The 24342-nt window shown below is 40.1% G+C and overlaps 2 protein-coding genes across 16 annotated transcripts in view; one reads left to right on the top strand and one right to left on the bottom strand.

Annotated features, from left to right (window-relative positions):
• The first annotated feature begins 5290 nt into the window (after positions 1-5290).
• Positions 5291-13025, top strand: CCDC28A (coiled-coil domain containing 28A). Of its 4 annotated transcripts, XM_041469687.1 has the most exons (6): positions 5291-5381; positions 6325-6513; positions 9176-9339; positions 10319-10473; positions 11106-11128; positions 12300-13025. In XM_041469687.1, the coding sequence occupies exons 2-6, from the start codon at positions 6356-6358 to the stop codon at positions 12352-12354; spliced, it is 555 nt and encodes a 184-aa protein (XP_041325621.1). In that variant the 5' UTR covers positions 5291-5381; positions 6325-6355; the 3' UTR covers positions 12355-13025. The 4 variants fall into 4 exon arrangements, with proteins under 4 accessions (XP_041325621.1, XP_041325619.1, XP_041325620.1 ...); XM_041469685.1 differs by lacking the exons at positions 11106-11128; positions 12300-13025 and having other exon boundaries at positions 10319-11073; XM_041469686.1 differs by lacking the exons at positions 5291-5381; positions 11106-11128; positions 12300-13025 and adding an exon at positions 5396-5771 and having other exon boundaries at positions 10319-11075.
• Positions 13026-18560: 5535 nt separating this feature from the next.
• REPS1 (RALBP1 associated Eps domain containing 1) overlaps positions 18561-24342 on the bottom strand; it is a 62656-nt gene continuing 56874 nt past the window's right edge. For 11 of the 12 annotated variants that reach the window (XM_041469671.1, XM_041469672.1, XM_041469673.1 and 8 more), the window contains 3 exons: positions 23816-23964; positions 23031-23136; positions 18561-21951 (listed from right to left, as the gene is read on the bottom strand). In XM_041469671.1, coding sequence (XP_041325605.1) covers positions 21883-21951; positions 23031-23136; positions 23816-23964 — 324 coding nt within the window. In that variant the 3' untranslated portion in view covers positions 18561-21882. The remainder of the gene's footprint in view (positions 21952-23030; positions 23137-23815; positions 23965-24342) is intronic. The other variant, XM_041469683.1, reaches the window with a different exon arrangement.

Here is a 24342-nt window from a genome sequence, read left to right as displayed (position 1 = left end):
TTAGGTTTGGGACTGTACCTGAAATACTGGTTGTGCTGGCAGAACCAATGACAGACTTCTTCCTTTTCCACCTGGAGTAGTGGGATTGCTAAAACAACTAAAGTACAGTTCTAAAGTGCTTTTTCATTGGGGATCTTAATGCATATTACAAATATTTAAATATTTAGAGGAAGGTAAATGTAATTGTACAATAGCTTCTATATCTACTGAACACACCAAAATATTAACATGCTCTTAAACAACTAAAAATTGTATAAAGAAAAGCTTCTTCACCAGGATAGTAATGCACTACTGAAACAAATTGTCTGCAGGGGTTGTAGAGTCTCTGTTTTTGAATGTTTCAAGGCCTGGCCAGACAAAGACAGAGCTGGCCTGATGTGGCAGTAACCCTGCTCTGAGGAGGAGGCTGTGCTAGAGAACACTGGTGCAGATTTCATCCTGGAAAATTTTCAAGAGGGGCTGGATAAAGTCTGGGAACCTGGTCTATGCACACAGTTGACCTGCTTTGACTCAGACCTCATGATGTCTCTTACAAACTGAGTTAGCTCATGTTGCTACGACCTCCAGAAGTGCTTCCCAACCACTATTACTTCCATGATACTGTGAAGGTGAAATCCAGACTAACTAGTGGATATATTCATAACATTCTTTAAAAATCATTTTCCAGGTGTCCATGCAGGAGCTGAAGAGAGAGCTGGAGATGCTTAGGCAGGAATTGAAGTCCCCAGGCTGGGCTGAAGTGGGGCTCCTGGACTCCTGGGCAGTGGGGTGGGGGACAGGTGGGGCTGTCCAGGGACATTTGGGCATTAGAGGCCTAGTTCTTGGGATGACTGCTGCTTTCCAAGGGATTCAGCAAGTCCCTTCTGTTCTCCCTCCTTCCTCCCTCGTCACTATGTGTCCTGGCTGCCTGAATTACCACACTGCTGGCCCAAGGAGGTCCTTTATTCTTCATCCACATTCAGGTAAAATATTTGTTCAGTTTATAAGCAGGTCATGTATTTAATGTCTTGGTAGCTAATCAAGTATTGATTTTTTGCAATCAGAACACTTCATGAGCACACAGTACTGGTAGAGGTTTTAAACTGCTTGTTCTTGTGTAACAGCACTGATTTCAATGGACTATTCATACTAGAGATGTGGAAACTGATCAATAATAGCACATAAATCTAATGATTTATATGATCTTATATATGATCATATTCCTTCACTTAGTATAATGATAGTGTGGGGAGAGAGATACAGTGTAAGTATACACGCTGACACATTTTCAGTCACATTTCTGGAGGACATATCTGTCACCAATCTGTAAAGAGTACATGTGTCTAACCCACACAATTCTACATCCATATTACTCCAGTGGTAATTAGTTATATGTATAATTTCAACTTTGCTGCATTGTTCTGCACATTTATCTGGCTGATAGATACATATACACCTTGTTATGCTGCTCCTCACAAACCAGCAATAAGTACTTTCCTTCCTATGAGCAGATAGGTCCCAGACCGTGCTCTTTTCTGGAAGGTGCTGCTACAGCAATGTCAGGATTCCATGAGTACAAGGTGCCAACCTGTGAAATACATCTGAAATTAATTATAGAAGCTAAAGAACCCAGTGCTTTCATCACTGTCTTGGAAGCCTTTAGAACCGACTTGCCATCTCATGTTAACTGAAGAGGGTTTTCAGAAAGAAGAATCTGATTTTATTTGCATGCATATCTCAATACAAAGTACAGACTTAACTTTGAAGTTCTTCTTCAAAGCATCTTCAAAGGTGGGCATCTAGTTTGTAAGGAGATATACATGTAAATAAAATCAGATTCAATTAAGTTTTTAATTTGCTGCTTTAACAATAACATTGTTGCCATTAAAACACTGTTACCCTTGGAGCATTTCAGTCAACAAGTATACACAAATGCTACCACTATAATGCATGGTGGAGTTGTCAGAAAAAAAAATCCTTTTAAAGGAAGAAAAAAGCCTTTTCTGGACCATGAATCATTATCACAATACAAAATTGGGCAAAATCTCAGATAGAGATAGTCCAAAATATGCCTTTTTCCTCCCTCAAACTCTATTCGATTCTACGCAACGTTATCTGCAATAGGATTTCTAGTAACAAATCAAGACCATACTACCTTTAATTCTTTGCTCTTAACTTACTATTATCTTTTAAAAGAAATTAATTATTCACTATAGGATTACTTTCTCTATGAAAACATAAAATCTGATGATTTTTAATTATCTGCCCTTGTAGGCTCTGTTAAATCAGATATAAAAATAACAGGGGCACCTTAATCATAATTCTAATGTGGTGCAGGGATAAGTAATTCACTTGGAGCAAAATATTTCCTGCATGCTAAAATTTATTGTCTTTTCTGTAATATTTGTTCCCTCCTACTGAGACACTAAACTGAAGCAGGGTTAACTGTGGAATCCAACTGCGTCCTGAATATGAAGGTAATTTCATTTTAACAATGCTTAGTGATGGAAACATTTCCCCTTTATTTAAAAACACACCATCAGTCATTCTGTTTCAGCTGCTTTGGTAGAAACAAAGGACACCCAGTCACCTTCCATCCACACAGAACACCTTTAATCACACGGGGAAAACAAACCACACCTCTATATACCAACTGCAAGGCAGGTACATTTACTTGCTCATACAGCATGTGAGAAATGAGCTGCACGAACACAAACATTCCCAACATTTCTCCATTACCATGGGGAAGCAGTATTTATCTCATACAATTTTCCCAAATGGTTGCAGAAATCTGCCTGTAAGTCTCAATTTGTCCACTTGTTGTATCCCCCTATATATCTGTACATACACATATATGTATGTGTGCAAATGAGGATTCTTGCCCTGTAACTGAGAGCTTGTGTCTGGCTCACAGCCCGTGTGACTTTTGCTAGCTCTTGTTTCCCTGTAGCGCATGCCAAACCAGATACCAGAAGCCCTTTGTATTACAGAATCAACTGTTTCAGCTTCTATACTTGTCCCTCAAGTCTTGTGCCACTGCCTCTTTGTGTAATGCATCTCCAGTGTCACAGAGATAAATTTCTTTCGTCTCAGTTGCCTACATGCAAAGACCTTCAGGTTGTTTATTCCCGCCGAGTGAGCTGTCAGGGTATAGCTGGTCTATCACTCGCCTCTTGCAACAACACTGGTCACAATGTATCAGAACTGATCCAGCTCCTCAGACCCAAACTGTGTCCCACTGCAAGGAATTACTTTGTCTGTAGGGTGACTTCAGTGGACATTGGGTCCCTGTCATTCACATGAGAACCACTCCAAATGGAATCTCCTTTTGACAGACAATCTCCCCTTTTGGGTCTCCAGGTGGCCACTGGGTCTCACAGCTGTAACATCCCATCCAAGTCTCAATGAGACACTGCTATTTAATAGCCTCTCAGCTCTAATTCAAGGTCCATAAAAAGGTTCAGTATCAGGGTACAACTGCAGAATCATTCTCCTGGTATCATGGACAGTTTAGACAGAGATAGGGATGTATTCTAGGTGCTGCACACCTGTTAAGTCATGACGTAGCTTCATACTGAGACACACGCTTGCAAACACCAGCAAAGCTTCTGGTCAATGTTTTTTCACTGTGGTTGATGCAGATTATAGCGCCTCTCACAGCTGGTGTGCGAATAATGTCTGAGAGTTTTCCTCACAAAACATACCGTAATGAACAACACGCTTCTCAAGTCAAAAATAAGTTCTCATTGCAGGTTTACGAAATTCAAGCTGACAAGTTGTAGAGATAGTTGATAAGTTCATTTCTCTAGGTCACAAACTACTTTCACGTGGGGGGAAAACAGCTCGGGCTACCAGCCACAGGTAGGAAAGGTGTGCCGACCATTCAAGTCCACAAAGCCACGACCGGCAGGGAGCACTGAGGTGAGAAGTGACGACCAGAAACGCAATAGCGACAGCACCAGGAAATAGACTTGGTGGGGCTGAACTCGTTAATTACTCAGGCTAGGTAGGCACACCCTGCTAATTATACTGCCTGCCTTCAAAATTAAGTTCCTGCAAGCCAGCGACTCAGGACTGAAATCCAGGTCGGAAATGACACAGAGAGCTGCATCCAGCTCAGCGTGGCAGCAGGGTTCCTCGTTTATCTGGGACGATAGCCGGGCCGAGCACATCTGTCGCGGGGACGAGGATGGCTCCTCCTTGCCCACGGCACCCGTTCCCGCCGGCGGTGCCTCGGCAGGCAGAGCTGGGAGCCGGGACAGGAGCGGCGGAGCGCGGGGAGGCGCTGCCCCCTGCGGGCGGGAGCGGCACTGCCGGCGCCGTGCCGCCCGTGTCCCTGCGGGCGGCACCCACGCGGCCCCGAGCGCCCCGGGCACGGCCCGCCGCGGGGTGATGGCCCTCCGCCCCCCTCCCGCCTGCAGGGCTACGGGAGCACGGGAACAATTAGGTTGGGAAACGCCTCTGAGACCATCGAGCTCAACCTGTGACCGAGCAGCGCCTTGTCAAATAGACCCCGTCCAGTCTCGCCTTAACAACCCCCAGGACGGTGACTCCACCGTCTTCCAGGGCAGCTCACTCCAATGTCTAGTCACCCTTTCTGTGAAGAAATTCCTCCTAATGTCAAACCTAAACTTGTCCAGGCTCAGCTTAATACTATGTCCTCTTGTCATCTGGAATTTGCTGTTCCACCGGCAGCATCCCTAGCCCATATAGCTTTATGTGAATATACTGAGTCCTTTCAGCCTGTCCTCTTAGGGGGAATTCCTGTTGCTGACCCTATCTGGAGATAGCGATGCCTTGCAACACCTGAGGATCACTTCCCAGCGGGCTCAGCTGCCGCCTGTATAAGCACAGTTCAACTGGCTGTAAACATTTGTTAATAAACACAGGTAACAAAGGCTACAAATGAGTCAGGCCCCTGACTGCGGCTCCACATAAATCATTAATGTGAGGTGCCCGCTGCTCAGTGAAGCCCTAAAAAGCAAAAGCGGCCGAGGCCTCTTCGGTATGGAGCGGGCTGTGGCTGGGGTGTAATTACAAGCAGGAGACGGAGTGAGCATGGGAGAAGGCAGAGCGCTACCGCACGGCGTCAGCTGGGAAAGGGACCAGGTCGGCAGTGCGGTCTTTTAACACGATTGCACTTGGATCAGATATTTCGGAAGAAACCCCGGCCCTGACAGCCACCGACTGTCGGCCCTCAGCCCGCCCCACCCGCGCAGCGCCGCGAGGCGTTCTGGGAGCTGTAGTCCGCCCGCGGGGGAAATGGTGGCTTGGGGCGGGACTCCCACAATGCACCTCACGGCGCCGCCGGGCCGCCCCGCCGTCACGTGGTCCGCGCGCCGGGACGAGCCGGCCGCTTCCGCGGGGGTCCGCGCGCGCTCCGGGGGCGGGGCTTCTCTCAGGTAGGGGCGGGGCCTGCGCGCCGCGGCGGGGCGGGGGGCGCGGGGACAGGGCTGAGGCCGGGCGGGGAGGCTCCGTCCTGATCCCGCTGCTCCCGGACCGCAGCCCGCGTCCCGAGCCTCCGCGGTAATGAAGCGGCTGTACGCGGCTGCGGCTGCCCGGGCTGCGCGCAGGGGTCTCCTCATCCCGGGAGGTAGCGGCGGGTCCGCGATGGCGCCCGGGGGTCACGTCGCCGTGCCCTCGGCGCCCTCTGCCCCTTCCGAGGTGTAACGGGGGTCAGAGGCGTTTCCCCGGCGAGGAGGTGGCGAGGAGCGCCCGGTAACCGCACACGGTGGGCTGTGCGTGCGGGGCTGGGCAGGGCCCGTCGGCAGTGCCGGAGTAATAACATTACAGTAAGCAGTAATAGCAATACAGTAAGCAGTAATAGCAATACAATAAGCACTAATAACAATACAGTAAGCAGCAATAATACAATAAGCGAGTCAGGGCAGTAACAGCGAGAGCTGTAGCAGTAATAGCAGGTGTAGAACAGCAGTAACAAGAGCTGCGTCACAGCAAGAGCAGCCCGGCATCGGCTGGGCTTGCCCTCAGCAGGGGAGGTGCTGTGGCACGGATGGGTGGCAGCATCCCCGTGCCACAGCACTTGGCGGTGTTTTTCCTGCTGTGGGCCTGAGCAGTCGTGGTGTTTCCGAGGCGTAATCCACGGGACACAACGCTTGAGATCATTTGGAGGTTGGTTGATGGGGGTTTCAAGTCCTGCCCTTTCTGCTCATCAAGCAGGCCAGGCAGGTTCTCCTGAAAACTGGGATCTCTTGTTCTCAGAAATGAGTGACTGCTCATCTCTGAAGGAACTACAGGTTTCCTTTCCACAAGCTGTCTTTCCACTTGCTTTTATTGTGAATGGTGGTTTTAATGGATTTTCCCCTCACTTTCTTCCCTATGAAGACATTGGTCTAGATGCAGTAAATTGGAAGAAATGGAAGAAAGGAAGATCAAGAGGAGGAGCCCCAAATCATCTTCCAGTCACTCTGCTCAGGTTGCTAACTCCAAGAAAAGCTCAGTGCCAGTCAGTAAAAGTACAGCCTTTTCCAACCCTGCCCCACAGCCTGCCGTACAAAAACCAAAGTTAAAACGGTAAGCTCGGGGCATCTGCAGACTTAGAGGGAGTGAGAGCTAGAAACTAAGACAGTCTAAAGGATGTTTAGACTGGCTGTGACAGAAGAGTTTCAGACTTGTGAAAAGTTTTGATGATGTGTCTTTTTTAGCAGCATGATTTATGTTTAATGCAATATAATGGTTATTTTACAGCAAAGGAAGGTGTTTTACGCTTTTCTTGTAAGCTTAATGAAATGTTACACAGTGCTGTAAACCCATACCAACAACAATTTAGCTGAATATAGCCTGATGTGACTGGTGAAAGACTCAAGTTGGGTGGTCAGATTTGGGCATCATATGGGAGATAGTAGAGCCCCAGATGTACAGCTGTGAGCGACAAATAAATATTACACGACTGCAAGGTTGGAACTGACAAGTACAGCAGGAAATGAAGGTCATAAATTGAACAGGATGAGCTAGAACTGGAATTTCCAGAATTTCCAGGTGTTTTGTGACTGGGGACCTCTCAGCTGGGGCAGAGTCTTGAGTAAAGAGAGACATTCAGTTCTTCAGAAAGTACCACATCAGAATAGTTTGTGTTTTGTTGATGATATGTTGGTTTCAGTTTGAGAACATTAATTTACCTGCATGTTAGAAAATGTGTTTCTTGGCTGTGGCAGACACAGTAGATAAATAAATGAAGAGGAATTTTAAAGTGAAATGTTAGCTGGAGAGAGGCAGCAGAATTGACTGACCTCTGAGTTTTAGCAGAAGATTAAATACAGAACTGTCAGCATCAGCACAGAGAGTCTGTTTGAAGGATGCAGTATTTGCCTGATGAATAATGAATTTCTGCAGTGTAAAATCTATACATTATTTTTCAGGAAAACCGTGTTACTACTTAGAGGGCAATATTAGTAAATACTACTGTGCTATAAATTGGTGGCTTCTGCAGTTGACTGAACAGTCTGCTCAACATTCTCCTGGGATTTACTAGAAATTAATTTCTTGCAGTCCACAAGATTGTCTAGGGAAGAAAATGTCCTTTTTTGCTGTAAGTTCTGGCCATTCTGGCACAATTGTTAAACTTGCCAAGCAGTGCTGATACAGACAGTTGTCTGAACTTTCCAAGCAGGAGAGCTAATTGACATGATAATGTGAGGATGAACTGCTGTTGTGATAATGGAGTAAGAGTATTTAATTAATTTTCACTTTATCTGCAAGAATGCAATGAAGTAAGTTTTCCAAGACCAGTAGTATATTTTATTAAACATTAGAATCAGGTAGAAAAAATGGATGACCTGTCTGCTGTACAAACCATTAAGTCTGAAATTGAAGCAGAACCTAAATTGAGATGCTCTGAGTTGAACTGGGTATGGTGGTTGTTGGACTGCCAGTCGTTTCTATAGCATATAGTCTACATGATGTTTTATAGACTACAGAAGCTCTTGGGCTGGACAAAGAATTATTATTTCCCATAAGAGAAAATTTGCAGAGCATGGGAAGGGTAGGGCTTACTGTGCTTTAAACCCCATTATCTTCACTAATTAAATCCTCTTTTTTAAGTCTGTGATTTTTTTTTAATATCCCATAGTATTCTAAATTAAAATTTTTAGGCTCAGTTTTTTTCACTGGATCAGGTTCTGAACAATTCATCATAAGGCTGCAGGACAGCCTCCTACCTAAACTGTATTAGGATGCAGCCTGTCTGTCTGTCTGTCTCTGGGTCAGAGATGGAACATGCTGCTTCTCACTGGTAGCTGTGTGTTTAATTTCCATATTGGTTGTGTGTTCACAGGGATTTAACATGGTTATTATTTTTCATCCATGTAGTTTTTATGAGCATATGGTGCTCTGAATGAGTGCTATGTCTAGAGAGAAGTGTATGGGAGATCCAGGAATTTTCATGATTTTCTTGCAGGAAGGGTTGTAGAGTATTTTTAGCAATTTGATGTTTGGGCATGGACTACTTTCATTTGGTATATTGGAGTAGTGGGAGAGTGGTTTTGATGGTGAGATTTTCAAAATTGGGATGTTATTTGTGGGTTGAAAGAAAGTGCTCTAAGAAAATTTGTGTGGAAGCAAGGTCACCTTCCAAAGCTTATAACCAGCTGTTTTCCACATGGGTTGGAGTCTATAGGTTGTTTGTGGCAAGAGGAGAGTATGATTTTTGAGGGGGTTTCTCTCTGGCTTGCAGGTGCTTTTTGGGTGATTTTATGTAGATAGTGTCTGCCTGAGGAAGTAGTGGAGTCACCATCCCTGGAAATGTTAAAAAATCGTGAGTGTGGCGCTTGGGGACATGGGTTAGTGGTGAACATGGCTGTGCTGGGTTAATGGTTGGACTCGATGATCTTCTCTGTGCTAATGCCCTGCGTGTCACTGCTGGGTAATGGTGGCCCGCTTCAGATTACTAAGATGGCCATCACAGATGTGGTCCATTGATGGTTCCTGCTATGAGCAGGAAAGCAGATTATTGCAACCCTTCATTCTGCATTATCAAAATGTTGAGATACTGATGTTCTTTGTTTGTAAGACAAGATGGTGGTCCAGTGTTTGTCTTAAAAGCAGTGACTGAATTATGCACTGTGTATTTCCCATTTAATTTTCAAAGCTCAGATGTACACTTCCTTACATTTCAAATTTACAGTGAACTTGAAAGCAGGAAATAATATTTGTTTTGTGCAATTATTTTTTTTTTTAGCGTAATCAAAGAGAAAGCCAAACCTCCAGGAGGTGAAGCAAAAGGGGCACAGGCAGCACCAATCCAGCATTCTTTTCTCACAGATGTATCAGATGTCCAGGAAATGGAAAGGGGACTTCTGAGTCTCTTGAATGACTTCCACTCTGGCAAACTTCAGGCATTTGGTAAGTGCATGAATTGTGTGTGTACAATAGTTGTTTTTTGTAGCTGTACAGTGGTAACATTTGCAAACAAATGTGCTGCGTGGACAAACAAGACTGCCAGCTGTCAGTTGGACTCTGCCACATGAAATCAACATATTTAATACATCTTGCTGAATTTTTAAATTACAGTCCCATTGTAAGGTTGTCTGTGTTGTGAGATTATTCATATGCCATTTAATTATTGCTTCCAGTGGGAAAGCACCTTTCCTTAAGATACCAAATTTAAAATCAGTTATTTATGTAGGAAGAAGTAACTGTATTTAGTGCCCAGTTTTGTTGCATATGAACATTTAAAACTGTTGGTAACAACTTTTATGAAATTCAGTACAAGCTGCATTTTACCCAGGTTACTCTTCTGTCTTAGCGTCTTAGTATTTTTACAGCCTCAGAGTTGATGGAGGTTTTAGAAGAAACATTGCACATTTTTGCTTCTTTTCTCCCTTGTACTAAGTAGAAAAATACATGCATACTTTTGCAAGTTTAGTGTTAGGTCAGTGTGTCAATTTCACACTGATTTTACAAAAGAACCTGAGAAGTTTGTATTCTCTAAACCATCTGTTCCAAAAAAGCAACCTTTAGATAAATCAGAATTGGAAAGCAGGTTTTTTTGACTAAATTTTAAGTTAAAAACCAGGGCCTTTCTGAATCAGAGAAAAATTCAAGAGTATAGAAAAACCACATGCATTCTAAAAAACTCAGAGAACATTGGGATAGCCACTGTAAATTAGGCACAACACAACATCAAATAGGACGACAGAAACTTCAATAGTGAAACAGTGAGAAATCATCAAGAAAGCAAACGTACTTATAACATTGATGTTTAAATTCTCTGATGTAAAAAGCTGCATCTCTTTTCTCTGATCTAAGAAGCTGCATCTCCACACCTTCATTTTCTCTTTTGGGTTTCTTTATATAATAAAGTTTTTGCCTGTTGTTTTAGGAAATGAATGTTCCATAGAGCAGATGGAGCACGTGCGGAGTATGCAGGAGAAACTTGCTCGCCTCAATCTGGAGCTCTATGGGGAGATGGAAGAACTCCCTGAAGATAAAAGAAAACTAGCCAGTGATTCCAACCTGGATAGACTGCTGTCAGATGTAAGTACTGGGAAGGCAGAAATCACGGAACTTAGCCCACAGCAAAGCTTGGTTCAGGAAAACCCCGCTCCTGTGCGTGCAGTGATTTGCAGTTGAGGAGAACGTAGCTCTTCAATGAACCAAGATGCAGCCTGCCCTCCTTTTGGTTCTGAGAAAACACAGGAGCTGTTTTCATTTGTCACAGCTGCTGGTTGCTTTGGGGCAGGGAGCAGGCTGGCTGCAAGCTGCCCGAGCATGTCAGCCTGCTTAGGGACAGCCCATGTACTAGGGAACTACAACCAGTTTCCCTGCAGTCCATCCTCCTGCCTCTGGGGAAGGTGACACATAACAAGGAATATAGATCTGTATATTCTGCAGTTTATCTAGTGTATTTCCATAAAAAACAGAACTGTTAAAATGTCTTTAAATTTCTTGAGATCAGTAGATTTAAACTTAATTTGGAACTTAGCTCATTGTATAGAATTTAGTGTAGGTTTGATTTGATTTTTGTAAGAAATCATACATTTCAGCCCAAACTCTTAGTTATTTCCTTCATTGTTTTAATGTATTTATTTCAGCATAGCAGCATAATTGTTGCATATCTTTGGCTAACAGAAGTGCTATTTCTCCTAATTTCTACATTTACATTGCAGCTAGAAGAACTAAATTCATCTATGTATCCTTTTTCTAAAATGTTTATTTTGCATTATAATTACTAACTGTAGTCAAATTGCAGTGTTTCCCTAGTAACTGACGTCTTTACAATAGTCAGATTCCTTCGATAATGCCTTTGTGTTGTTTGTTTTTTAATTTTACACAGAATCAAAGTGCAAATCCAGGTGTTTATTTTGCACATTCCTCTGAGCATTGCACAGCTCAGTACCTAGAGTTGTAGTTAATTGTGATGCTGTACTTCTAAATTAGTACTATAATACAGCATCAATTTTTAGGTTCTTCCAAATACATAAGTGACTGTATCTTAACACATCTAATTATAGGTTGTTTTTTTCACCTGGTGATTTATTTAGCTACCATGTACCACTTGTGTACTACAATGTGTTGTCAGTGGCAAAACCCATCAGCAGCAGGGTCTTTCTGTTTGCATGTTATTGAGACATTCTGGAACAAACATCCATAGTAATATTGCTTCAGCAATATTCAGAGGCATCTGTCCCACTGATAAGTAAATTCTATTACCTTTTAGTTTTTTTCTAGAAATGTGTGTGGTTGTTTATCACTGCTTGACTGTGGAGAGTGAGCTGACCTAATTTTTTATTTCTAGGGTCAGATACTTCAGCATAGCTTAGGTAACTGAACAAATGTGTGCTCTTAGGCCACAAGGAAGATTAAGCTGAATGTCTCAGCTTGTCTTTCACACTGTGCTTTTGATAAGCCAGGATGGCAGTGGAGGAGTGTAGCACTCAGTTTACTCTGCAGTCTGGTTATTTCTGTTGTTACACACTTTGTATGCACTGTGGAGGCGAGGCTCTAATTTTTGGGGCTTAATATCCTGCACTGGTATCTACATTCCCTGCATATCAGTGGAAAGCTCTTTAAGGCAGACTTCATAAAGAGGACAAGTGGAATGTGATAATAATATGTAATAGTGATAAAAATAATCTGCCATCACCTTTGATCCCCGGGCTAATGCTGGAGATATGTAATGCTCAAGTGTCATTGAGAAATATTAATCTGCTGGTGGGGAACTAGCATAGGACTCACCAGAACAGAGTTTGTCTGGACTGGTGCATACCCCAGAGTAAGCAGAGTTTCATGTAACACTGCTGTCTTGTTTATGCCTTATCTGTATGTGAAAGTGTTATTCCTTAACACTTGATTTGCTTCAGCCAAAAGCTACATTTAGCCGATGCTCAAGATATTCCAAATGGTACTACAGGCTGAGAGAGAACATCTTTGTCAATCTGGATTCTCCAGCTTTGCTTTGTTTTTCTGGACAATGGAATCAAGAAGAGTTGTGACTTAGTGTTGTTTTTTAATTTTACACAACAAAGAATCAAAGTGCAAATCCAGGTGTTTATTTTGCACATTCCTCTGAGCACTGCATTATGTCAGGGCTCAATACCTAGAGCTGTAGTTAATTGTGATGCTGTACTTATTATTGCCTTACTTAACAGAAAAATTGGAGAAACTTGAAAATATATTTCTTCTGCTCAGTGTTCATATGGTTGCAAGTGGTACATGTATGTAAGTTCATTGGCATTTCTCCAGTTTTCATGAAGGTAGTGATAATGTTGCCTTTCTGATCGTTATACAGACAATCTGCTCACTATCTCTTTAGTGTTTTGTTGATTGGTGATGCCACAGATTAATTTATTGTTAATAAAGTGAAAAGCTTTAAATATAGGATGTTTCATTTGCAGAAGCTGCTATTGGAAGATGAGTTTTAGCATTGTCCAAATGTCTGCAGAGTTTACATTTTTCCATACTATGAATAATTATAAAATCTCACCAAATTTAAATTAGCATGCGTGCTAGCAGTCTACATAAATTAAGTATTGTGAAATTCCAAAACTGGGTAAATAGCTACTGTTCAATAAATCCAGGATAATCAATTTTGTAGTTACTTTGATGTTGTAAATAGGCTACTGTTGTTATAATCTTTCTGTGCACAGCCAGAGGGGGAAAAAATCTGTATTAGTGTAAAATCAGGCTGATTTTAGATCCAAAATTTCTATCTTGGTCCATCAAACCATGCCTTTGGTTCTAGATTGATTTTATATTCAGTTTTGAGGTAATACATTCAGATTCCACACTGATTTTACAGTTACTGAACAAGGAATGGAATCTTTAGCCTTCTACCTGAATGCAAAGCTTTCATCAGCCCAGAGTGGGCACGTGGCCAGGGAACAGAAGATTTCTTGTGTTCGGCATCTTTGGAGAAGAGGCTCCTTCAGCCACAAGACGTAGTTTTGGACTGTGCAGCACACTGGGGATAGAAGGATCCTTTAACCACCACTGAGGGCTCTGGCTACAGATTCAGCTGCAAATTCCCTGCCTCACCTATCAGGCAAATCTCCATGATTTAGAAACCAGTAGGGATCCCAGTGGTTGTCCCCTCAGGTTGTTCTTGTTCTTTACGCAATTTATCTCCTTCATTGTCAAGATTCTCTAGGAGTTTGCGTGCTGGTAAATGTACCTAGGAGTCCCTGCCTGCAGCTGGGTATGTACCTGTGGTGTTGTGAAATCCGAAGTCAGCTTAAGAGAACTAGAATACAACAAGCTTCTCACAGAGTGATGCCAAGGTTGATGTTTGTTCTCTGCATGCACACCTCTGACCAGTAATTGGGCAATTACCATTTCTGCACAGCACCTTCTCACATCAGCGCTATGCTCTTGTTTCTGGGCAGACTTCTGAACAACAAGCAAAAAAGTAGCATCTTTTAGCCTCGTGCCTCATACCAGGTGTGGCAAATGTCACCAGCAGAGCTGCAGTTATACAAACAAAATTGTATTCTTGCAGCTCACTTGGATGCAGGAGCAGAGCATGTGCTCACTAGCAGCCTCTTGCCAGCAAGTGCAGTGTATTGCAGCATTGTAACGCACACTCGTCCCAAACCACACTTTAAATCTCAGCATTTAGATACTGTATATTAGAGGCAGCTCTTTTCCATTTTTGGGCTCTGACATCAAACTGCTTAGGCTTACTATTTCAAACACATTTCAAATCACTTACAAACATGCTGGATGTCCTGATCTTGTTTGTGTAGCAATTTATGCAAGGATAGAGGGTATAATTTGAGATACAGACACAAACAAATACCTTTCTCAAGCAGCTGTTTAGAATTATACAAGAATTAGCCCCTTCAATAATTTTAAGCCCGTGGGCAATTACAAGTCACAAAGAATGCATTAACTGCAAATAATTGAGAAATTAAGAAATTCTTTTCCCCTTACCTCCTCCTGGATACAACTTTGTGTCTTTGACACAGTCCTTTAATGGTTGGTGCTTATTAACTTCTGGATTCATACAAGAAAATTTTGTAGCAAGACTTTTGAGATACTGAACTCTTTTATGTGGTAATGAGCTAATCACATTTCTGGGCTCCTGCAGGAAAAGAAAAAAAATCTACTGTAACATATTTCTGGAAAGTCTTTTGTAATTAGAAAAGTATGTAAGTGGCTGCAGAAAATGAGCTCATTTTCTATTATATTGTTTCCTGAAGAGCTGTTTATGGAGATTAAAGTGTATTAACATTAAATGTTTAATATAGTGTGAGTTTAGGCCAGTGCTGTGGTGTAAAAACTCACACTGATAAATGGGTTTGGTGTTTGGAAGAAGGTGTTCTTTGCTGCATCATCGTGGGGAATCTGGGGCACAAGTTACATTCTCCTCTGTACTTCCAGTTGAAGGCAACAACACTGGAAGAAACAGATGGGCTGAGTCTCTTAGTGCATGGCATCACATGGCCTCTTTATGGTGCCACTGCCAAAATTTTGCCATTTTTGACAATGCCATTGCCTATGCAGCACCAGGCCTGCTGCATCCCCTGATGTGAGGAGAGTGATCATCCTTCTCGGTGAGGGAGGAGAGTGTTTGCTCAGGAAGTAGCAGGGCTCACTGGCAGAGCTTTACAATAGATGTGGAGGGGGATTGGGACAGTTACCAGGCTTGTTGCTGGCAAGAGGTCAGAGGGACAGGGTGGTGGCAAAGGTCCTCTGCTGCTCTCAGCTGTGCTGGCCCAATGGGAGCACACCTGCAATCCCAGGGACTCGTCTGGTAGCAGAAGCCCACAGGAAAACACCAAGCAGGAAACATGTCAAAGAAATTAAGGTTCACTCCTTTGGGAAATACTGATTCTGCAATGAGACCAGACATTGCAGATTTCTAAATAAGCACTGGACTGTGTTGAAAAAAAGCTTTACAAAGAGACTTGTGGCACACATCCACAAGAGCTGCACATCTCTCTCTCCTAAGTAAAAACAAAATAAAAACCTTATATTTTTAGTAGTTGATATTAGATATAAATTTTAAATCTTAAAAATTAGTCATTGCAATAGACCATAATTTTCCCACTGTTTAGAAGTAGTGAGATTAATATGAGACCTCCAATTTACAGCTCTTTAATCATATTAAACCAACAAAAACCAGAACATGAAATAATAACAATTCCCAACAAACTGAGAGGATGGGACCAGACTGAATGAATGAGTAGTTTGCAAATTATCTGATCACCCTGATCAATGCAATATTGCAGAATCTAGTCAAAATACTAAAACAGACACAGTCTAACAGTTAAGCAAGTGCTAATACAAGAAATATTACACAGAACTCTAAAAATTGCAATGCATGTGTGAAGGAAAATAGGTGTATTTTAGAACAAAAATCTATGCCATCTTCATGAAAATTTCAAACCCAAAATCCTACCTTACAATCCAAATTACATCTACTTTCAGTTTTAGACAGTACTCACTTTGGATTAATTCAGATCAAGACAGTTTTGAGCTGTGACAGTTGAAATGCAACCCCCCTTAAATCAATATGTAATAATCTTTTCCACAAGAGAAAAGAAAATCTACATGAAGAGGTATTTGCAAAAAGGAAGTTTTAAAACCTTAAAAAAAAATAAAAAATCAATGTTCTAAAAAGCTGGAGGAAAAAAGGATAAACACTGACAAAATTGGTACTTTTGACATGAAAAGTTCTGAGACATTATAAATTTTAGCACATTTTTTGATTAGCAAATTCACTATGGAGGTAATGTCATAAAAACCATAGCATCTGTCAAAATTACCAGCCTCTTAATTTTGAAAAAAATGACATGTGAATAATTACTGTTTTTCCTCAGAACATCTTGCTTTAATGCTACTTTATCCCAAAAGGCTAAATGCAAAGTAAACCAGGGAATATGTGCTTTTTAGGTACCCTTCTATGGCAAAAAGGCCTCCTGATTGGTCTATGATCTCTTGGTTCCTCTGGATGAGGAGGCAGGTGACCAAATTCCTTCACAAGGGCAGTGAAAGACAATGGATTGAAGCTCTAGAAGAAAGGCTTGTTATAAACTGAACCACTCTTCTTCCAAAGGCAGGATATGTAACAGAAAAAACAAGTAACATGCTTGAGGCATAGCATTTCTGCATTTTCTGATAGAATATAATGAATTACAACTTCCTACAAAATTCCTTTCATCTGTTTCTTGAAATACACTCTGTATTTCCATACCTTGATTAACTCAAGCTTTCTATCAGCTCAAGCTATGCAAAATAAGGCACAGAAGCACTTATTAGTGCTGAATTTCATAGCATTTTAATGAAACACACACCTAAGTTAACACAGGAATTCCCAAAGTATTTCCTTTGCCTTCTGCAGAAAAATCATATATTGCTGAACTCCTTACTACACATAAATTTCTTGCTAAGTCTGACACAGCCAGTCAGGATGCTAGGCCTTCAGAAGCCCTTAGGTGAGTGTTCTCAGCAGCTGTTGTAATGTTTATTCCACTTCCTGCTCCCCCAGCTCTCAGGAAAATAACTGATTCTCAATATGAAATGAATTTATTTTCTCAATATGCAACCAGTCTTTCAAATGCTAGTGTTCCTTACTTGCCTTTGTTTGGACACTAAAAACCACAGGCTCTCTGTAGAAGACAGTCCTGATCCAGAGTGCAGCTTTTTACAGTGAACATGTTCTACCCCATGGACCATCCCCTCTTCTGTCAGTTTAAATGCAGCCTTACTTGAGCCGAAGAAAGAAAAGCAGTCAGACCTCTGAGGTTAAGTGACAGAAAGCAAGAGGCACCACTGCAGAGCTAAGGGATACACCAAAGAGTGTACGTGCACTGCAGAGCATGATGCATCTCCCACCTCCCACAGACTGGGAAACAATACAGCCACGCGTGGTTCAACAGCAGTAATGCCAAAATTTGGGTTTCCATCAACATACTTGAAAGTCAGCTTAAGTTGCTTTTATTATTTTTGATGTTTTGGTAATTTCATCAGCCCCTCAGAAATGAGACCAGTCAAAAGAACAGAGTAATTTCAGCAGCTTCCAGATTAAACAAATCAATATCTCTGAGAGTGAAAGTGTCAAGAATGTATTTTACCAGAGATGAAATAGAATTAATCTAGCTTTCTGTAGCCCAGAATGCTGGTGAAGTGTGATAAACAGTACTAAGAGTCTTCTTAAAGCTTTGCATTTAAGCTGTGAGATCACAAACGTCTTATTTCATAGAGTCACAGTACCCAATTTTTTAGTATTATAATTAAACAAAGGCTGTTTTGGACAAGAATTTAAATGCAAGGCATTGAATACCTGTATACCAGTAGGCTGGAAAAAGGTACTGTGAAATCACTTTGAAACACACAGTGTACAACCAGGTACAACTAGTGTACAATCATAATATGATTTAGGTACAAATAGTGTACAATCTACCTTTAAAGCAGAAACTGCATCTTTAAAACCCATTTTGCCAATTTAAAGAAATATTACTGAAAGGAAATTACACAGTATTCAACTTCCCCCCTCCATATCCCCAAACAAAGGCAATTAATTCGAAGACTCCTGTGAAGTTTATATTTTGCTTGTGTACTATCAGGACAACCCTACCTTGTCTCATTCGGTTATTGGTATATAGACATTATTAACATCTTTCCTGGACAATACCTAGTTCATTGTTAAGACTATTAAGAGAACATAGCATTTAATTTTTTTTTGTTATTAGATAATGAAGTCCTTGGTTTTCTTCTAGACAGCTGTATGGTAAAAGATTGGTACATCAATATACATGGCAAGACAAGCATGCTGCATAAGCATGCAAATATATTCAAAATAAACAAGTTATTTTCTCATCTTCCCCACAGAGTAAGAACTGCATTGTTATTACTCACTTAGAAGTAATGTGCTTTTGCAACACATTACAATTTCATGAAACTACGTTCCACTAGAAACTAAGATTAGAATGAGCTGGGAGTCAGGAGACAATGATTTGCTATTTTTTACCATTTTAGGAAAAAGTGATTAAGGCTAGGCCACCCATAAAGTGACATTTAGAGACAAACTGCACAGCTGAAACCAGAAGAGTAATTCTCAACTCTGCTCTAAATGTAGAGAAACACAGCACACCCCATCCATAAGGGACAGAGACATGTCACACAAGAAACAATGCTGCAAATTTATTTTCTTTAGTTTTAAGTTTTTATAACCTCAACTTTGTTTATCCCACATAAGACATTTTCAGTAATATGAGATCATCTAGTTCATCACAATTGCAAGGAAAATGAGGTGCATGTGAAGTACAAAAAAAATTGAAAATACTCGCTTACATTGGATAGACTTAGAATACTGCTCAAAACAAAGCGGCTTTTCAGCTTTTTACCTTTGCATTTTGGAAATCTTCTCTGCAGTCCAAAGATAGGCAATGAATGGAGAAAAAAGCAACTCCAAAGCAGGTGGAATGAAGAAAGAGGCACATTATTAGGAGACACAAAAGAAACGCAAATCAAACGAGGAGAGACACTCTTCCAATGACAAAGTCCAGAGAAAACCATTCCCCAGGTGTTTCAGAAAGGCCTGCTGCTGTCCATCCATCCCAGCTGGGTGCATGAATCACACTCCATACTATTTAGTAGTCTACATTTATACTTGCAATAGAGAGAGCACCTCTTTTGTACTGTACATAATTCCTTGCCCCAAAGAGCTTACAATCTAAGTTCATACAAAAGAATGCATCAAGTAGCTGGATCAAGATCAAAGAAATGGAGAAGACAGGGAAATAATTTTATAAGGGATTAAAGTTGGGTTACATTACTAAATGAGGTAACTTTTGAACACCATTGGCAGTGATGTTCTTAAGACATTAAGTAGTTTTTCAGTTAGAAGGTCTTCTGATCATGAAAAACTGGTTTAAAATGTACAGAATGATGCATCAAAAGTAATCCACAAAAATTTCTAAAAACAGACTTGTTGGCAAGACACAAAAAGGTTCAGATTTTCTTCACCTGAGACACTAACTTGTCATTAGGAAGATATGGATGTTAGAGAAATTCATATGTACATGTAACATTTGAATGTAAAAGGCTTTTCACATTTAAGCTTAAAATGTTAAATTCTGATTTAAGAATCCTGTTGCTATAAACACAGGCTTAACACTTAAATATTAATATGAAAATAGTGCTATTTTTAAAATGTATTTTAAACTTTAAAATAAACTATGGACAAGATACAGTTGGTTCAAAAGATCAACATTCTTTAACTGCAGTGACTCACTTTTCCCACTTTTTAAAAAAGGGAAAAACTTCTTCCCACTCTGTCCCTGCTACTTGTCAGTTATAAGAGAAGTGATTGGTCCATCAACTTTAAGGTTTTACTTTACTTTGGGGGGGAGGTGGTCATTTGTTTTGCTGGGTTTTTCTTCACATTTCCCTATTCATATATAGTTTTCTGAAGTCAAAGCCTTGCACTTTAAATAATATTTATATGTCACCTTTGTGACCATTTAGCTATCATTTCTTAATCCCTTTACATGCAAACAGAAACTACCATCTTTCATGCATTTATGACATACTTTCATATCAGAGAATTTTGCTTTAGATTATATACATAAACCATCTGCAACACTTCCATGATATTTGAAAAAGTTACAGTAGTAAAAATTCACCAGAATTATCCAGTCTGTTTATGATAACCAAAACCAGAAATACTTATTTTTCACCGTAACAGCATAACCAGTGGTAAATCTGATTTGACCTATCCTTTTGGAAGGGAAGCAGATGTTAAGAGAATTTCATTTATGCACAAAAGTGAGACAGTGATGTTAAGGACCGCTAACAGAGGATGATTTATCTTTAATTTTTAAAGAAATTTTTGAGGAAATCAAACCAGATACTAAGCCTAAAGAACTATAAATATATTTGACCCAAGTCAATACTAACATTTACTTTTTAGAAATTACATTTGTATTAAATTTGCTTACAGGAGGATACAAAAGGAGTATAGCCACAGATTACCAAGAGAATCACTTCTGATCAACAGCTAAAAATGAGGGAAGAAAATGGCCACAAAATTAAGATCAATCACTTCTTGTACATGCCACTAAATTACAAAAAATCACCTGCAAACCTGTAATAAAGCCCTCCCCCTTATTTGAATGAGTTTTAATTCCCAGGTAAAGATGAATCAACAAAATTAAAATATTGTGCTGTTTTATTGGTGTAAAAATCACACAATTGCTAGTTCTGATTCTGCAGAGATACATCCATGCAGTTAAACATCTATGATCCCACAGCCAGAAGAAGCCATTAAATAGAATATCTGCTGTTAGTCAGCAATTAATGCAAATTTACATATGAGATCAAAATGTGTGTATCGTACAATATACAACAAATCCTAATACAGTACATCAACCTGAAGAGCAAGATACACTCAAGGAACTCTGTTAATAGTGAAGCCTGTCTATATGCCAGAGAAGTAAGGCCTGGAAACAAGATGACAGAAGGTACCCCAGAATTCCTAAGAAGAAAAACTGTTCATTTTTTGTTCTATTTTTTTTGTTGTTTTTTTTTTTGCCGGGAATTTGAAGTTTATAGAGGTATTGACACATTACTTGACAATACAATTTGTTATAGTAAAGACTGGTGGATGTGATCTGCTATTAAAAGGTAACGTGTGAGACATGCAATTACAGGTGGTGCTTAGATAATGTGCAATTAATGTTTGGGACCTACACCCAACTCTTTTCACAAAGGGGAGAACTAAAGAAGACCTGTTTGATAGACTACCAATTGTGCCATAAATGCTTCTACACATGCAGCTGAATCAGGAAGATAAATGGATAAAATGTGAACACCTGGCAATCTGTGGTTACATAGTCTGTAATGTATGCAACAAAAATCACAAAATCCAATCCAGTTGATATGGCAAACAGCCTGCAAGAACCTGAGTAAGCTGGGGAATTGCAAAGAGGCAGGCTTTCTAGAATCGTGAACAATATTCCAATTGTGAAAGGCAGCTTGGGAAGTAACATTGGCTGATGACAGATTAGTAGTTTGCCTCTTTTCTGGCACAGTAAAATAAATGCCATAGTGAATTAAGAGTTTATGTGCTTAAAATCAACTGATTAGCAACCCTCTTCTGCAAAGATGTTTCAACAGGAAAAAAAAAATAAAATCCATGAAAAAATTCCAGTTGGAAATTTTGGCGACAAACTCTGCAAACTCAAGTCCAACAAAGATCATGGATGCACACAGAGAAAGATGTGAGAGGCAGTGTCACATTCAAGAAAAAAGTAGGTTTTTTTTCTCTCTCTGTACTGAAATTAAAATACTTAAAATACAAAAGTGGACAAATTGACAAAACAGAACCACAACATTTAATGTAGAATAGAGTGCATTGAGCTAGATGCATGGATATTTAAATAGGCCTTGAAACCACTACCCCTTTCAAAATTAGTAAATTCACAGTTAACGGCAGTAGGCTTAGAGGTGAGAGAAGGGTCGAAGTTGTTCCAGTTGGACTTCCAGGGAGATTCTCTCTTCAAGAACATCCTACAAAAGAAAGATTTTCTACTGACAGTCCACATAGAATGAGCACTGAAAATTTCCTCATGCATTCAAAATCTGCTTCAGTTTGAAAACTAACTCATATTCTGGACTCTCAGTAACTCCTCTCAGAAACTGAATAGAAGATTGTCTGGCTGATAATTACTTATCATTGGAAATCAGTACTTGGCTCCAAGGTGATGCCAAGTATTTTTTCCTGTCTTTCAAACCACCCAAACCCAAATGTGTAACCAGATGCAAATCCAACTATAATATTTTCAAATGATATCTAAAATGTTAAGGGGATAAGCTCTCACCTGAATTAAGTGTATTAGAAAACTCACAGTTTTTGTCCCCAGTTTTTCCTCCTATGTGAATTTTATGCACCTTGACTCTCATGAACAATAACAAGTGAAATTCAGGCTTGAGTTTTTCAAATGACCTAATTCCATTCTAGACAGTATCATATTAGTTCATGTTTTCACTTAAGATATTTTTAAAAAATTATCTTCACAGTTAAAATTATATATCTTAGGTAAGAAAGATGGCAGGCAAAAGACACTAAGCTGATGCCTACAGATAGCTTCAAAATAATGACAGCTGACCTAGACAAACAAATTACTATTGTTGTACTAATTATTAAACTGCAAGTAGTTTTGTATTTCAGATTATTGTATTTGTTTAAAAACATTTATAATTTATAATTTTATTTAGACTTTAAGGCTTGTTTTTTCCTTCAGAAGAACACAAACCACTTCAGCTGCTCTTCTCAGTACTGCTTTTAAAGTAAGCATTGAAGACAACAGGTAACCTAATATTGATAATGTGAGGTAAAATTTTGCTGTAGCTAAAAGCAAATCAATACATTGAAAAATAAGCATCGTAGCAGCAAAAGTGTGATTTGTAGTTTCACAAAGCTTGTAACAAATATGTATATTCTATGAGCTACAAAAATAGCTAAATATTTCATATCAATATCCTCGATTACATTTATCAGTGGATTGCAGAGATGCCTGTTACTGTGCATCACTAACATCTTGCTCTCTGAAGCTCTTCTCTTACACAGACAAAGACTAAGGAATTACCTTTAGTTGCTGCTGTAGTTCACTGTTCAATCTGGCCAAAACAGTGTTGGTTTCCTTGTTACGTCTGATTGATGCCTGAATTGCCTTCTTGTCTTTTCCCACTGATCTGAGAAGATATTAGAAGTACTGTAATAAGTAATTTTGCCACTTAGCTGAACATCTCACTCATAGTCCCCATTCTTTAAGTGAGCAGAATCCTCTTTTCAAAATTTTTTTACTTGTTATACTGTTAAATTTTCCCACTTCTGTCTGGCTTGATTAACCATGTTTGTTTGCATGGAAACACAGATATCTAAGTTTTATATATGCACACATAGTTGGTTTCAATCAAAGATCACACAGCGCATTTTAAAAACTTGTCATTATCAACTTTCTGAAGGCCCAACAGAGCAAACCACATTCATTTTCCTCCAAATGACTACTGCAGTAGACTAGTTTCATATTAGGACAGACAGACTGCACATTTTGGACTGTTCATAGCAACCATTTAAAATTAAAAGCTACATCTTAATACTTCCACCACTTATTTCCAACATACTTGTGAAGTTAAAGTTTCACACTCCAAAATTCAAAATCAAAAATTCAAAATTCAAAATCTCTTCAAAGTCTCCCAGCAGTAGCAGCTTTGGGATGACCATATTTAAAAACCAAAAACTTGTTAAATTGTTGAATTAATCTAAATTAAACACACTGAAATTGTTTGTAACTCCTGGAACAGAAAGTGTGTATGCTGTTTAAATGTAATCTTTCCAGTAACAGATGTATTTATATACTTCTTGGGTTACCTAGGAATAGATGGCTGTGAAGCAAGAACAGCAGCTATGACACCTGTTTTCTGTGTATGTTCCTCAGCTTCAGGTCTTAGCTCATCTTCTGATTTTAATCTTCTACGAATAGGCTTCGGTGGTGGAGCAAGTGGGGTAGTGCCTTTACCCTGAAGAGGAAAACACAGCCTATTAATTCTCTGAAACTACATTTTATTTGGATTATAACCTGGTAGCTTGAGTTTCATGTTTAGTTACTGAGGCAACTGAATTCACAACCCATCAGGTATTTTCTGATGGAGATCTAGCTGCATTCTCATTTGGTCTGGAAAAAACCTCAACTACTAAATCCAGCCACATGGTGAAAGGCTAGGAAGTTGCTTCACACTGACAAAGAACTGTTTCTGCAAGCAGAAAAACCACAGTACAAGTGAGTACTGTAAACACACAGCAACGCAGAACACGCTTTCCCCCCAGCAATTATATGTCTGTAATCAAATAAAAAGCTACTGTTAATCAAGTTCTTCACTAAACATTTTGATCTGTTT

This window comes from Pyrgilauda ruficollis, unplaced genomic scaffold (assembly GCF_017590135.1).
Source record: "Pyrgilauda ruficollis isolate IOZ18807 unplaced genomic scaffold, ASM1759013v1 scaffold24, whole genome shotgun sequence".
Classification (NCBI taxonomy): domain Eukaryota; kingdom Metazoa; phylum Chordata; class Aves; order Passeriformes; family Passeridae; genus Pyrgilauda; species Pyrgilauda ruficollis.
The sequence above is the reverse complement of the archived record's forward strand: the minus strand, read 5'-3'. Positions and strand labels throughout refer to the sequence as shown.

Excerpts from the sequence above, each read along its gene's own strand:
- CCDC28A (XM_041469686.1), top strand. The coding sequence starts at position 6,356 with ATGGAAGAAAGGAAGATCAAGAGGAGGAGCCCCAAATCATCTTCCAGT. Across the intron at positions 6,514-9,175 it reads CAAAAACCAAAGTTAAAACG|CGTAATCAAAGAGAAAGCCA; the intron begins GTAAGCTCGGGG and ends TTTTTTTTTTAG. Across the intron at positions 9,340-10,318 it reads TGGCAAACTTCAGGCATTTG|GAAATGAATGTTCCATAGAG; the intron begins GTAAGTGCATGA and ends CTGTTGTTTTAG.